The sequence below is a fragment of the Salvelinus namaycush genome, chromosome 4 (assembly GCF_016432855.1).
Source record: "Salvelinus namaycush isolate Seneca chromosome 4, SaNama_1.0, whole genome shotgun sequence".
NCBI lineage: Eukaryota > Metazoa > Chordata > Actinopteri > Salmoniformes > Salmonidae > Salvelinus > Salvelinus namaycush.
This window is the reverse complement of record NC_052310.1, coordinates 12,117,390-12,133,247: the sequence shown is the minus strand read 5'-3', so window position 1 is coordinate 12,133,247 and position 15,858 is coordinate 12,117,390. Positions and strand designations below refer to the sequence as shown.

General features: G+C 41.2%; 1 protein-coding gene across 1 annotated transcript in view; it reads left to right on the top strand.

The window, feature by feature from the left end:
• grid1b (glutamate receptor, ionotropic, delta 1b) overlaps nucleotides 1–15,858 on the top strand; it is a 433,446-nt gene that overhangs the window by 347,360 nt on the left and 70,228 nt on the right. Inside the window, exon 5 of the mRNA XM_038990328.1 lies at nucleotides 7,371–7,424. Within this exon, the coding sequence (XP_038846256.1) occupies nucleotides 7,371–7,424 (54 nt within the window). The remainder of the gene's footprint in view (nucleotides 1–7,370; nucleotides 7,425–15,858) is intronic.

The following is a 15,858-nucleotide window of genomic DNA, read 5'->3' as shown; positions in this document are numbered from 1 at the left end:
TTGTTTTAGTTAATTAATTTTAGAATAAGGCTGTAACTTAACAAAATGTGGAAAAAGTCAAGTCAGGGTCTGAATACTTTCCTAAGGCACTGTATGTATCATACCCTCCAAAAATGATAACCTCCCCTGTTATTGTAATGGTGAGAGGTTAGCATGTCTTGGGGGTATGATATTTGTGCGTCTGTAACTTTCTCACTCATCATTATTAAGGATTAATTTAGGATTATCTGTAATCATGGTAGCATCCACATTAATGTAGAAGTGTTTAGTAACATATTTTATTATTTACAATAAAATTGACTCCAAAATATTTACACTTCATTTCCATTGGGCACAAACAAAAACAAACAGCAAATGCATCCAGGAAGTTAGTACAGTCACATGCTTGATTTAGTCGTTGCGTGCTAGGAATATGGGACCAAATACTACACTTTTGACTCCTTTAATACACATATAAGTGAATTTGTCCCAATTCCTTTGGTCCCCTAAAATAGTGGGACTATGTACAAAAAGTGCTGTAATTTCTAAACTTGCTATAGATGAAATGACCCTCAAATTAAAGCTGACAGTCTGCACTTTAACATCATAGTCATTGTACAGAGCCTCAATATATTGATCTCTCTCTATATATATCTCAATATATATGAATCTTTCTCTATATAGATCTCAATATATATGGATCTTTCTCTATATAGATCTCAATATATATGGATCTCTCTCTATATATGTGCCTCTGTTACAGATACATCTAGAAATCATTTGCAGAACAGGAAGCCAAACTAAGCATGCAGCTCTGGCTAGTTCACCAGACACCAATAAGGACTAAAAAGCATTGTCAATATTGATTCTCCATAGAAACAGCTTTTTAATCCAGGATTAGGCATAATCTGTGTCTGGGAAGCCAGCTCTCTGTATGAACCCCCTAAAATGTTGTATTCAGTCCCTTTGCTGTATGTTTTAGTTTGACTTTATTGGATATTATTCCAATAAAGTCCAAAAAGAAAGAACTATGAACATCATTAACGCTCAAAATATATCTTAAATGCAGCTGTGGAGACCGTAACCATAGTTACACGACATGGAACATTACGCTGATGGTTTCTCAGGGCCCTCGGCAGCTTTCGGCTAATACGCAGCGAGCAAAATCCATTTGGAATCGGTTTGTCTGAAATTAGGTATTTCTCTATGCCTCAATGTTTGTCTGGTCAATTCACCTGAGTCCAAACGCTATCAGTGGGTTTTGTTAATAATCTTTTAAAACTTCCTCTGAGCAAAAAAACTGTAAACCACAGAGTTAGAAAATGGAATGTTACAAGAGGATAAGTGATGCTATTGTTTTGGTTTTCTCAGTGCTACTCTCTCCAGATATGCATGCAATGCCATGATTATTCAATACCCTTCTGAAGACTTGTGTTAGCTCCCGAGCCAGTGCCTAGGCTTCTGCTCAGTGGGCGAACAGTGTTGTGTGGCGCGCAGGAGACCAGAAGTCAAACCCCAACCAGTCATATGTTAAACAGAAGCATTCATTAGCGTGTAATAAACTGAGTTTAAAAAAACACATTCTCAATAGTGTAGACCCGAATGACCTAAAATAAAGCATTTATTCATCTTGATGCAAAACAGATCTTCATCCACCATTTTTGGTGGTTTCCATTCTAAGTGAGTTGTCTGGTATGCGTATGCATATGCATATGCATCTGGTTTGCATATGCATATGCATCTGGTTTGCATATGCATGAATAATTAGGGAATAAATGGAAAGCGTTGGTGATATTGCTTTATTCTTTGTTTTACATTAAAATGATGCATGGTAAGGCGTGCTGTGGCACGTCTTGATTTACCACATCCTATGTGCTTGGTTATGTTTGCGGACACAGGGAGGTGTAACAGTTTAACTTTAGTCCGTCCCCTCGCCCCGACAAGGGCGCGAACCAGGGACCCTCTGCACACATCAACAACAGTCACCCACGAAGCATCGTTACCCATCGCTCCACAAAAGCCACGGCCCATGCAGAGCAAGGGGAACCACTACTTCAAGGTCTCAAAGCGAGTGACGTCACCGATTGAAACGCTATTAGCGCGCACCACCGCTAACTAGCTAGCCATTTCACATCGGTTACAGAGGCATGAAGAGCAACACCAGTCATATAATGTCAAAGCAAGTTGGTTTTTCCAGGAGGCTGCTGACAGAAGGATGGTTCATAATAATGTCTGGAACAGCGCAAGTGGAATGGCATCCAACACTTGGAAACCATGTGTTTGATTTATTTGATAACATTCCACCCATTCCGCTCTAGCCATTACCACGAGCACGTCCTCCCCAGTTAACGTTCCAGCAACCTCCTGTGCTGGTTTTGCGGTAAACGGAACTAGCTGGGTAAATTGAAATTAACACCATTATTCGCTTAGTCATATTGGTCCATGACACATTATTACAGAACATGAGGTACAGTTACCTCCATGTTTTCTTTGTGGTAACAGGGTTATTTTGGTTTCTTATTCTGTATCAGATAATGTGTATTTATTAAGGATCCTCATTACTCTTCCTGGGGTCCAGCAACATACCACATACAGTAATGTGATAATGGTGATAAGGTTATTTGTAACTGAGTCGGTAGAGCACGGCAGTTGCAATGCCAAGAAATGTGGGTTTGATTCCAACCACACGTAAAATGTATTTGGACTTTTTTGCTCATTTAGCAGACACTCTTATCCAGAGCGACTTACAAGTTAAGTGCCTTGCTGAAGGGCACGTCAACAGAGCTTTCACCTAGTCGGCTTGGGGATTCGAACCAGCAACTTTTTACTTACTGGTCCAACGCTCTTAACCGCTAGGGTACCTGCCACCGGGTATACACGTATGACTGTAAGTCGATTGGAGAACAGCGTCTGCTAAATGGCATATATCATATATAATGTGAACAGTCAGTTACCTGACTATATTTAAAGGAAGATAACAGCTGTGTGTTCATCACATGTAGCCTATATAATATGCAACCAGATTCCCCCTGAAATACATCCTCCTTAAATAAATGTCTTAATTACTTTTTATGATTTAAATACAATCAGGATGTGATTCTTTTTTAAATAGAGGGAGGCTGTTTTGTATTCCTGGTGAGGCGGTTGCCACGACACATTGATTTAATTCAGGGTTCAAATGTGCTTTCACTGACCTCTAGAGATGCAGATTCCCTGATGGGTTGTTCCCACTAGCTTTCAACTTCCACCACCCACACACACACTGTTTGCATAAGGAACATTTGCACAATGTCTTGATTGTCGCCCTGACCTGACATGTTTAAAATAAAATATTCTCACTAAGGTAGACTTGTGTGTTTTTAGTTTGAGGCCATGCAGACCTTGCATGTATAGTATGAAAAAACGGACAAATATAATATTAAATAAAAAGGGATTTTTGAATGTGTTCGCCATGCTTCATTATTTTATTACTGAATTGATTACACATTGTGCATAATGTCCTAATGTTCCAGATAGCAGCATGGCTAAGTGCACATTATTGCTTTAAATACCGGTAGTCTATCTATGTACTTTTAATTTGTGTAGAGAAAATTACTAGTTCGAACTGAATAGAGTAGCCTTGCCTCTCTGTCTAATTGACCCAGTCAGAACCATAGAATAACATGAAATTATAGGTTCTCTATGGCATTATAGGTCTTCTATGGTCAGACACTTGTGACTGTAGTGTTAAGAGTAGTTTCTCCCCAGTACCTCCACTCAGTGGTCTACCTCTTAGTCCCTCCCTGGTTAAAGGCTGACAGATATTCCCGAACCATTCACTCCAACAACCTCCCTTAAGGCCTTCTATAGCACACTCTACATCACCACCCATCATAATGTTATCCAAAGCGACTTACAGCCACTCGTGCATACATTTTACATATGGGTGACCTCAGAATTTGAACCCACTAACCTAGCATTACAAGCACCACACTCTACCAACTGAGCTACAAAAGACCACAACTGATTCTGCCCAAGTGGTGACCAGCAATGCAAACATCCACTTTGCCCAGTGCCACTATCGAGAACCCCGTGCTGGAACTCTCAGGAATGCGTTCCAAATGGCACCCTACTTCCTACATGTTGCACTACTTTTGACCAGAGCCCTGTATGGACAGAGCACTATATAGGGAATAGGGTTCCATTGGGATGCAGGATTGGACAGAGCAGGGAGGGTTTGACTTAAATCCCTCTTCTTTATTTTGAGTTATGAGGTGTTGTACTTTTTGCTTATTGGGTTTTTCCAGATTCAGTATACATATGCTCAGTATTTGAATGATATTACAAATTTCACAGTGATTTTAACGCAAATAAATGTTTATGTACACATATTTCGGTCAGCCACATTTAAAGTATATTCTCTTCATGCAGCACAGTCCTTAACGACACAGTAGTATCCTTTATCTTATTGCTGTAGGCTGGTAAATATAGCGTGTAGTGTTACATCACAGTTATAACTCAGTAGCTCGGTCAAGGAGAAAAATGACCAAGCAGGCTCAGAGTCATCAGCAGCCTCCGAGATTACTCCTCACGTCCCCGCAAACCACTTCACCTCCCCGCAAACGACCTCACACAACAGACAGAGGGGACAGGCCACACATAAATATCATCTGCTTTTGGGGACATGTGCGATGATCTTGCATACATGAAATGTGGCATGATATGCAGCTAGACTATAGGCTATAGCGGGGTTCCCTAACTGTGTGCCGATTTTGTTCCGCAGATTTTTTTCCCACCAAGTTTTCTCAGCAAAACAAATGTAATAATATACATATACATATATACACTATCGTTCAAAAGTTTGGGGTCACTTAGATATGTCCTTGTTTTTGGAAGAAAAGCACATTTTTTGTCCATTAAAATAACATCAAATTGATCAGAAATACAGTGTAGACACTGTTAATATTGTAAATGGGTATTGTAGCTGGAAACAGCTGATTTATAATGGAATATCTACATAGGCGTACAGAGGCCCATTATCAGCAAACATCACTCCTGTGTTCCAATGGCACGTTGTGTTAGCTAATCCAAGTTGATCATTTTAAAAGGCTTGATCATTAGAAAACACTTTTGCAATTATGTTAGCACAGCTGAAAACTTTTGTTCTGATTAAAGAAGGAATAAAACTGGCCTTCTTTAGACTAGTTGAGTATCTGGAGCATCAGCATTTGTGGGTTCGATTACAGGAACAAAATGGCCAGAAACAAAGCACTTTCTTCTGAAACTCGTCAGTCTATTCTTGTTCTGAGAAATTAAGGCTATTCCATGCGAGAAATTGTCAAGAAACTGAAGATCTCGTGGAGATCTGAAGATCTCACGCTGTGTACTACTCCCTTCACAGAACAGCGCAAACTGTCTCTAACCAGAATAGAAAGAGGATTGGGAGGCCCCGGTGCACAACTGAGCAAGAGGACAAGTACATTAGAGTTTCTAGTTTGAGAAACAGACGCCTTACAAGTCCTCAACTGGCAGCTTCATTAAATAGTACCTGTAAAACACCAGTCTCAAAGTCAACAGTGAAGAGGCGACTCTGGGATGCTGGCCTTCTCGGCAGAGTTCCTCTGTCCAGTGTCTGTGTTATTTTGTCCATCTTAATCTTACATTTTTTTGGCCAGTCTGAGATATGGCTTTTTTTTGCAACTCTGCCTGAAAGGGTTCTTCGGCTGTCCCCATAGGAGAACCCTTTGAAGAAACTTTTTTGGTTCCAGGTAGAACCGTTTTTTTCCTGGTAGAAGAGCCTTTCCCACAGAGAGTTCTACATGGAATCCAAAAGGGTTCTACATGGAAACAAAAAGGGTTCTCCTATTGGGACAGCTGAAGAACCCTTTTTGGAAACTTTTTTTCTACGAGTGTGCGTCCCACCTCTGTGTGTTGGGAACAAAATGATTACAAACTACCCACATTAGAGCAGTCAGTACAATTATCCATGTAGTATAGCCTACATTGTGAAATTCTGTGACAGGATATATCTGTGAATATTTATGGTCAACATGAACCCACAGAAGTGTTTACATATGTAACAGCCTTCTTATGGTAAGGCAGGCAAATGAAGAGCCATTTGAGAACATCTGTCAGGCCTAATTAGCTTGAGGACAGGAGAATCACATGGGGTGATCCATAGCTTCTGTATTGGGCCCCTCAACTGGCAGATGCTCTACATGTATCTCAACATAAATGTGCTAGGCTGTTCTAATATGGACACCGTACAACCAGAATGTTTTATACGTGAGTACACGAATACAGCATGGGATGATGAGGGTTATACCATGTGCAGGCCTTTCTGGGTTATATCATGTGCAGGCCTTTCTGGGTTATACTATGTACAGGCCTTTCTTACTGGGTTATACCATGTGCAGGCCTTTCTTGGTTATACCTTGTGTAGGCTGTTATACTATGGGGCGGCAGGTAGCCTAGTGGTTAGAGTGTTGGACTAGTAACCGAAAAGTTGAAAGATCAAATCCCTGATCTGACAAAATAAAAATATGTAATTCTGCCCCTCAACAAGGCAGTTAAGCCACTATAATTTGTTCTTAACTGACTTGCCTAGTTAAAAAAAGATTTCTGGGTTATACCATGTACAGGCCTTTCTTACTGGGTTATACCATGTGCAGGCCTTTCTTTCTGCAAATGGCAGTGTAAATTTTTGTTTTCATTGTAAAGTACAAGATCGTTTCTGTTGTGATTATGATATATGGCATAGGCCCAAGCAAGCACTGTCATAAAAAATGTAGGCTTACACTGAGCAATTATAATTTTCCAAAACGCAAAGATGTTAGGTGCTGAATGATTTGGCTCTACTTATGCTGTCAACCATTTATATCTACCTATGCTGCACCACTAAGGCATAAAAAAGGCTTGTGGTTTGGATGTTATAGTACACTTTTCAGTTGGAACTGGCTGCCAACACAATGGACTGTGGGAAAGTCAGTACCACCATGAGAACAACAAAAGAGAAAAACGGAAGGAATTGTACAAACACTATTTTCACAGCTGAGGTGTTTTGTGTGAACATACTGTAATTTATTTGACAAATTTGAACAAAAATTGTCTCCATGACAAATGATTGGACGGTCATTTTGAGCTACCGTCCGCTGGATTTTGGAGAGTCTTTAGCTGTGAGGCTTGCATGGATCCAATGCTGTTTGTCCATCATGGTTTTCCAAGCCACATGGGTCTTATGTTTGTTCCTTGTATAATTGGATAATGACAATACTGTAGACGATTTTACATGGGTTCTGTTGGATAGAAACAGCAGCAATACATCCAAGTCTTCTGGACTCAATCTGCCTCTTCCCTCCACAGTCTTATCTGTCACTATGGTAACCTCTTTATTTCTCTCTCTTTCTTTGCAGGCTGTTGAAACCAACCTGGCTTCCAAGGACAGTCACTGGGTATTTGTCAATGAGGTAAGCGAAGATGAGAGTATTTATGTTGATGCTGCTGATAAATCTCTCTCTCGCTTCTTTTCTCTCTCTCTCTTTCTCCTAACTCCTATCTTTGCCTTTCCTCTACACTGAGTATGCAAAACATTAGGAGAACCTGCTCTTTCCATGACAGAACGACCAGGTGAATCCAGGTGAAAGCTGTGATCCCTTATTGATGTCACTTGTTAAATCCACTTCAATCGGTGTAGATGAAGGGGGGGGGGGCAGGTTAAGTAATGATTTTTAAACCTTGAGACAATCAGAGGGTGAATGGGGAAGACAAATGATGTAAGTGTCTTTGAACTGGATATGGTTGTTGGAGTCAGGTGCACCGGTTTGAGTGTGTCAAGAACTCCAATGCTACTGTGTTTTTCAGACTCAATAGAATGGTCCAACACCCAAAGGACATCCAGACAACCTGACACAACTATGGGAAGCATTGGAATCAACATGGGCCAGGATCCCTGTGGAACGCTTTCGACACCTTGTAGAGTCCATGGCCCGACGAATTGATTCTGTCCTGAGGGCAAAAGGGGGTGCAACTCCATATTAATAAGGTGTTCCTAATATTTTGTACACTCAGTGTATATACCCACAACAACTGCACGATGCCAATAACAGTGAGTTGACGATCAAGGGAACTGCTAGACGCATCGAGTAGATCAGTAGTCGCTTACAGTTCTACAGCACCTTGCATTGCGTGTGTCTCACATCCTTCAGTCACTCTGCACCCTGATAGAGCTCTAACAAAAGATGTGCTCATTGTTTGATACAACAAAACTCCTGCACCATTATGAAGATGTGGCCAAAATTGCATTTGAAATTCCCCAATAAGAAAGAGACATGACAGTTCCAATTTAGTTACATAATTTCCTTGATCGATTTCCACATCATAGATTTCTCTCTGGACTCAACTATAATTGTACTTATGTGTTCTCTCGTTACAAGCGTTGCCAATTGGCTAAGGATTCCTAAAAGTTTCCTCTCTGTTGTTTCAATTTCAATATGCCTGAGTCTCCCACATCCACTTCAGACATCTTTTAAGCATTTGCAGTTATGTAAAAACACTTCTCATTTTTTAAATGATAAATGGCAAACTGTCATCTCTTGTTCAATGTGGTAATTTCGGCAAAAGTGTTGCTCCTATGAGTGCGTCCAAAATGGAAGTATTTTCCCTATATAGTGTACTACTTTTGACCAGAGGCCTATGGGCCCTGGGTCCAGGTCAAAAGTAGTACACGATAGGGATTAGGGTGCCATTTGGCACTCATCCCTATGTCTTAGCCATAGACATAGTCTGGGTCTCTGTACCACTAGGACGCCACACTTGTTTTTCAGCAGTAACTGTGCCCGAAGCAGAGTCAGACAGTGGCCCTGTCCCAATAGCCATACTAGCTTACTAAATAGTATCCAAAAAAATTACATTTTGTAGTGTGTGAAATTTTGAAAGTAGTCCTCCAAATGCATTATTTAATGCGCAATTGCGTTGACTCCTGCCATTCGTTTATTTTGGTAGAGTATGTCAATTTATCTGATTATCAGCTTTTGTCAAACACGCGAGTCAGAAAAGATGAGTGAATTCTACTAGATCAAACACTGAATATAGTATGCAGTTTAAGAATGTAGTACACTAGTATTAGTATTCGGATGCGGCCAATGTCTCAAAGACATCTACCCAGGTCTCAGTATGCCGGCTCTAACACTGTGCTGATGTAAACAACCCTGCCCTTTAATCCAGCCTGTTCATAGGAGGCCAATTAAAAGTAGCAGGGTCTGCTCAGAATGCAGCCAGGCAGCAGTAGAGAGAGTTGATGAGGGTTTGAGAGTACTGTAGCTGCAGGTGTACTGGCCTCCTGTGGAGCTGGAGCTGCCTCGCCCAGACTGCCCAATGGCGGGCAGAGAGCCGTGGTTGTTGTGATGTCACAGCCTACCAGAGATAAGTCTTATTTATTATTATGAGTGTTCCTAATGTTCGCTGATGCCGGGAAAGTGGGAATGGGGGGAGATGGCGCAGCGGCAGATGGCGCTTTAATCGATTTTGTGTTTGTGTGTTGCCGGTGTATAAAAACGAAGGCAGACGTCGTGCTGGTTTGTGTTGCTGAGTGATTTGGCTGTCACTTACGTCTACACATGGCATGGTATATTATACAGTGTTATATTGTGTTTCCATTAAGCTAATTTGTGTATGTTAGTATACTCCAGTTATTGTCATTGTGAGCCCGCATCAGAAATGGGTGAAACGTCTTCTGTACATAATCTGAAAATATAATGAGGAGGAAGTCTCTCTGTTCTTTTTAACAACTAAAAGATATTTTCAAGGTAACAATCCAAGTTCATGAATAATTTAATGAACACATGAAAATTACATTTTATTTTGTTGGTCTTATCTCTCTTCTCTTCGTGAAATATTCCTTTACAAAAATGTGTTGGAAAATGAATCCAGAGGCATTTTTACTTATATTAGTATTATCTATGTCTGCAGTCTAGAATGGTTATTCTGCTCTTTGAAACCCCACATACACATCAACGTTAGAGAGAAAGAAAGTACAATTCTTGTTCAGTGTCGGTGGATATACAACAGTCAAAAGTTTGGACACACCTACTCATTCAAGGGTTTTTCTTTATTTTTACTATTTTCTACATTGTAGAATTATAGTGAAGACATCAAAACTATGAAATAACACATATGGAATCATGTAGTAACCAAGACTTCAAGTAACAGACACATCTCAACATCAACTGTTCAGAGGAGACTGCGCGAATCAGGCCTTCATGGTTGATTTGCTGCAAAGAAAGCACTACTAAAGGACACCAATAAGAAGAAGAGAATTGCTTGGGCCCAGAAACACAAGCAATGGACATTAGACCGGTGGAAATCTGTCCTTTGGTCTGTTGAGTCCAAATTTGAGAGTTTTGGTTCCAACCACCATGCCTTTGTGAAACGCAGAGTAGGTGAACAGATGACCTCTTCATGTGTGGTTCCCACCATGAAGCATGGAGGAGGTGGTGTGATGGTGTGGGGGTGCTTTGCTGGTGACACTGTCAGTGATTTATTTAGAATTCAAGGCACACTTAACCAGCATGGCTACGTCAGCATTGCGCAGCGATACCGGCCGTGCTGCTGGCCGTGCAGCGATACCGGCCGTGATACTGGCCGTGCTGCTGCTCCAGTTTCAACTGTTCTGCCTGCGGCTATGGAACCCTGACCTGTTCACCGGACATGCTACCTGTCCCAGACCTGCTGTTTTCAACTCTCTAGAGACAGCAGGAGCGGTAGAGATACTCTCAATGATTGGCTATGAAAGGCCAACAGACATTTACTCCTGAGGTGCTGACTTGTTGCACCCTCAACAACTACTGTGATTAGTATTATTTGACCATGCTGGTCATTTATGAACATTTGAACATCTTGGCCATGTTCTGTTATAATCTCCACCCGGCACAGCCAGAAGAGGACTGGCCACCCCTCATAGCCTGGTTCCTCTCTAGGGTTCTTCCTAGGTTTTGGCCTTTCTAGGGAGTTTTTCCTAGCCACCTTGCTTCTACACCTGCATTGCTTGCTGTTTGGAGTTTTAGGCTGGGTTTCTGTACAGCACTTTGATATATCAGCTGATGTAAGAAGGGCTATATAAATACATTTGATTTGATACGCCATACCATCTGGTTTGTGCTTAGTGGGACTATCATTTGTATTTCAACAGGACAATGACCCAACACACCAGGCTGTGTAAGGGTTATTTGACCAAGAAGGAGAGTGATGGAGTGCTGCATCAGATGACATGGCCTCCACAATCGTCCGACCTCAACCCAATTGAGATGGTTTGGGATGAGTTGGAACGCAGAGTGAAGGAAAAGCAGCCAACAAGTGCTCAGCATATGTTCCTTCAAAATTCCTTCAAGACTTATGGAAAAGCATTCCAGGTGAAGCTGGTTGAGAGAATGCCAAGAGTGTGCAATGCTGTCATCAAGGTAAAGGGTGGCTACTTTGAAGAATCTCAAATATAAAATATATTTTTAGTTTAACAATTTTTTGGTTACTCCATGAATCCATGTGTTATTTCATAGTTTTGATGTCTTCACTATTTTACAATGGTGAAAATAGTAAAAATACCCATGGAATGAGTAGGTGTGTCCAAACCTTTGACGGATACTGTATATATATAGAAGATCTGAAGGTAAAAAGATCTGAAGGTAAAAATATATATATATATTTTTTTTTAACCTTCAGATCTTTTTTGTTGTTGTTTAATTACATTTCGTATCAGTCAAACAGAATAAGAAAAATGATTCTAAATATACATTTCAAAGTCTTATGATATCGATTTTCTTTGAAGAGAGATTACTGTAGATCCGAATTTTCTTTCCAGAGTTGTCTAGAAACACGTACTGTGAGTAGCGTGCACTGTTCATTTATCTTCAATAATTCTGTTTCTTTTGAGGCTGCTTTTTCAAAACTATTTATAGTTTTTCCGTCAGAACGAGAAAATATGTTTACTTCATAATGTATTGCATGTTATGTTTCTAGTACAACTATACTGCACTCTCACCCTACAGTATGTAGCTAGCTTTTCCTAGCTGAGACACTCTAACCTTGGTGTTGTACTATCAGACAGATCCTCCTGAACATTGCTGTAGCTTCACCTTAATTATTCATCTGATACAGAGAGTTTAGAGGCCCAGGCTAAGATCAACACTACTATGTCTACATAAACATGAGTCTTTATGGAAGAGTCTTCATGGACATGGACAGTTGTGTGCTCCATCAAAATATCCTTCTGTTATAAGTCCATATTCTATCGCCCATCTCCTGAGCCACTCTCCTGTCTGGAGCTTGAGATTCTAGAGTAGGTCAGCTCCAGTCTTCAGGACTGTTGGTTGACCAGATGGTCTGTCCTGGGGGTCGGCAGGATAGAGGCCCAGCCTGTACAGCACCTGTAGATGTTGGACACATCGGAGTGTGAAATCAGGAGGGTCATGTGAGGCCAGGAGAAGAGAGTGCTAACACTAACCCCCAACCCGCCCAGATCTGCACTGATGTGGGAATGAAACAATTCAATTTAATGGGAAAAAGATGTTCACAGTTGACACATCCAGTAGGATGCTCTGTACTGCGCTGCTGTACGTAAACTTTTCTTCGGGGGATAGACGGAGGCAAAGTCATTGTTATCCGTCGGGTGACTGGTTGATCCTTATTGGGGGCATCACTTCGAGCCCCTAGCAAAACACAAAACAATGGCGGACAATTTCTCTCCCCTCGGACAGAGATATTAGAGAAAGTAAGAGATAGGAATCCCAATGGGTAATGAACGGAGGAACCTCACCCAGTAGACTGTCAACCAAACGTGTTCAAGTTGTCATGCTGCATCATGCGGTTGCTAAGCTAATCATCACACAAACTCTTCTCCAAGTCAGGGTATGTGCCGTGTTCACATGCTAGGATTAACAAACTCCCACATTTTTGACTAGCTAACTGGTTGAAAGCGGCACGTGTATAATTACAACCAGTTAGCAAGTCGGACATTTTCGAGTTTCCTAGTTCCAACTAGCACGTGAACGCGGCATTAGTCAAGAAACTTTCCTATTTTCTTTTAACGTACACTATACAGTATATACACAAATATGGCTATTTCAGCCACACCCGTTGCTGACTAGTGTATAAAATTAAGCACACATACATGCATTCTCCATAGACAAAAATTGGCAGTAGAATGCCCTTACTGAAGAGCTCAGTGACTTTCAACATGGACATTGGCCATATTTATAAAAAAATATGGCTATTTCAGCCACACCCATTGCTGACTAGTGTATAAAATCAAGCACACATACATGCATTCTCCATAGACAGAAATTGGCAGTAGAATGCCCTTACTGAAGAGCTCAGTAACTTTCAACATGGCACCGTCGTAGGATACCAAGTCATTCCGTCAAATGTCTGCCCTGCTAGAACTGCCCCCGTCAACTGTAAGTGCTCAGCCGCGAAGTGGTAGGCCACACAAGCTCACAGAACAGAACCGCCAAGTGCTGAAGCGTCTAGCATGTAAAAAAAAAAGTATGTTTTTGGTTGCAACACTCACTACCGAGCATTTCACTACACCCACAATAATATCTGCTAAACACATGTGACCAATAACATTTGATTTGAGTTCCAAACTGCCTCTGGAAGCAACATCAGCACAAGAACTGTTCGTCGGGAGCTTAATGAAATGGGCTTCCATGGCCGAGCAGCAGCACACAAGCCTAAGATCACCATGCGCAATGCCAAGCCTCGGCTGAAGTGGTGTAAAGCTTGCCGACATTGGGCTCTGGAACAGAGGAAACACGTTCTCTGGAGTGATGAATCACGCTTCACCATCTGGACAAATCTGGGTTTGACGGATGCCAAGAGAACGTTACTTGCCCCAATGCATTGTGCCAACTGTAAAGTTTGGTGGATGAGGAATAATGGTCTGGGGCTGTTTTTATTGGTTCGGTCTAGGCCCCTTAGTTTGATTGAATGGAAATCTTAACGCTACAGCATACAATGACATTCTAGACTAGTCAGTGCTTCCAACTTTGTGGCAACATTTTGGGGAAATCCCTTTCCTGTTTCAGCATGAAAATTCCCCCTTGCACAAAGCGAGGTCCACACAGAAGTTGTTTGTCGAGACCGGTGTGGAAGAACTTTACTGGCCTGCACAGAGCCCGGACCTCAACCCTATCAAAAACCTTTGGGAATTGGAACGGCGACTGCGAGCCAGGCCTAATCGCCAAACATCAGTGCCCGACCTCACTAACGCTCTTGTGGCTGAATTGAAGCAAGTCCTCTCAGCAATGTTCCAACATCTAGTGGAAAGCCTTCCCATGACTTTGGAACTTTTTTGGAACTTTGGGACTTTAGAACAAGTTAATTATCTCACATCTCCGAAAAAAATTGTGTAACGAAATTCATACTAATGTTATTTTTTTGAGCTAACGCCCAATTGACTCCCATTCACTCCTTGAAGGAAAGCTCTCCTTGTCCCAGATTCGCCCAGAATGCACCATGCGGCTCATTGATGATGCATGGGCAAAATTCACAATGGGCGTTCATTTCCAATGGAATGTCCTATCTCCTCAAAAGTATCTCTCCCTCGGATCTAAAACTTGCCTTTGTCTGTGGTAACTGGTGACAACCCTAAAACCAGTACTAACCACCAACTTCAATGACAGTTACTTTAAAATTAAAATACATCTAATAGTACCGTACCCCAATAATATTGTTGAATAACATTGTCGCCGAGAAGGACTTGTTAGCTAGCCACAGGGTTTGAATCATCTTAGCCGTTTTCTATAAAAGCTCAGCTAGCTAAGCTAAGCTAGCTAACATTAGCTAAACTGCGCCTGGACTCGGAAGCTACTAGACATGTCACATAGGCTTCAGGAGCCAGCTGGTTCGATATTATTCAACCATGGGCAACAACATCTGGCTACTAGTTTGTTTTCACCAAAATATGTTAAATTCATAGCTAGTTTATCCAGTGACCACCGCATTTAGAAGGATATCTACTGACTGAAATGTAGCTAGCTAGCATGCTGGCTCACATTGGCCAAGCAGTAACCAATTGCTAACTATCACAGTTAGCTAATCGTGGACGCCAAACGACTCCGCTAGCTAGACTCAGGAGCCCACTGGTTAGACATGATAACACCATGGACAACAATAACTGGTGACTAATTCGTTTTCAGGCAAATATGTTCAACTCATATTTAGTGTAGTTTATCCACTGACCACTGCATTTAGGAGGCTAGCTAAATTACTGAAATGTAGCTAGCTAGAACACTAAAGGCAGTAGCCACTACTAGCCAACTAATTGTGGATTTGATACATTTGGGCCAGCTTGCTCATATCAAGCAACAGACAGTTTGTGGAAAGGAAAAATCTGTGTGATGTCACACACCCCAAAAAGGCTTAACCAATCACCCGATGTAGCTCATTAATGTATTAATGACTTTGCCTCTGGTTATCCTATGAAAGCAAATGTTGCATACTGTACACCATATACCCTATTAGCTATGACAGGGTGAAAAACTACAACCAAAAAAGAATATGTCCCCAGATTTAACAAAAACAAAAAATCTGTGTATAAAACTTTGGCATCTTTATATATATGGACAAAATACCAATGTGATGATGAGTAAAACATTACCCACACTGCTTCAATGTATTATTTTTATTAGAGCATCTGCCGTTGAATAATTTGTCAGCTCAGAGTTTTGTGATGAGATATTATTTTTTAAAGCTGTGACCAGCATTTATTTCCTCCATATCACATTATAGTTGTAGGGTAAATTAACCATGCATCACTGCCAAATGGTCAGTACCAGATGTGTCTGTTATTATTATCATGTCATGCGAGAATCCTCTCTCTGATTGATGCGGAAGTGATACAGAACCGTA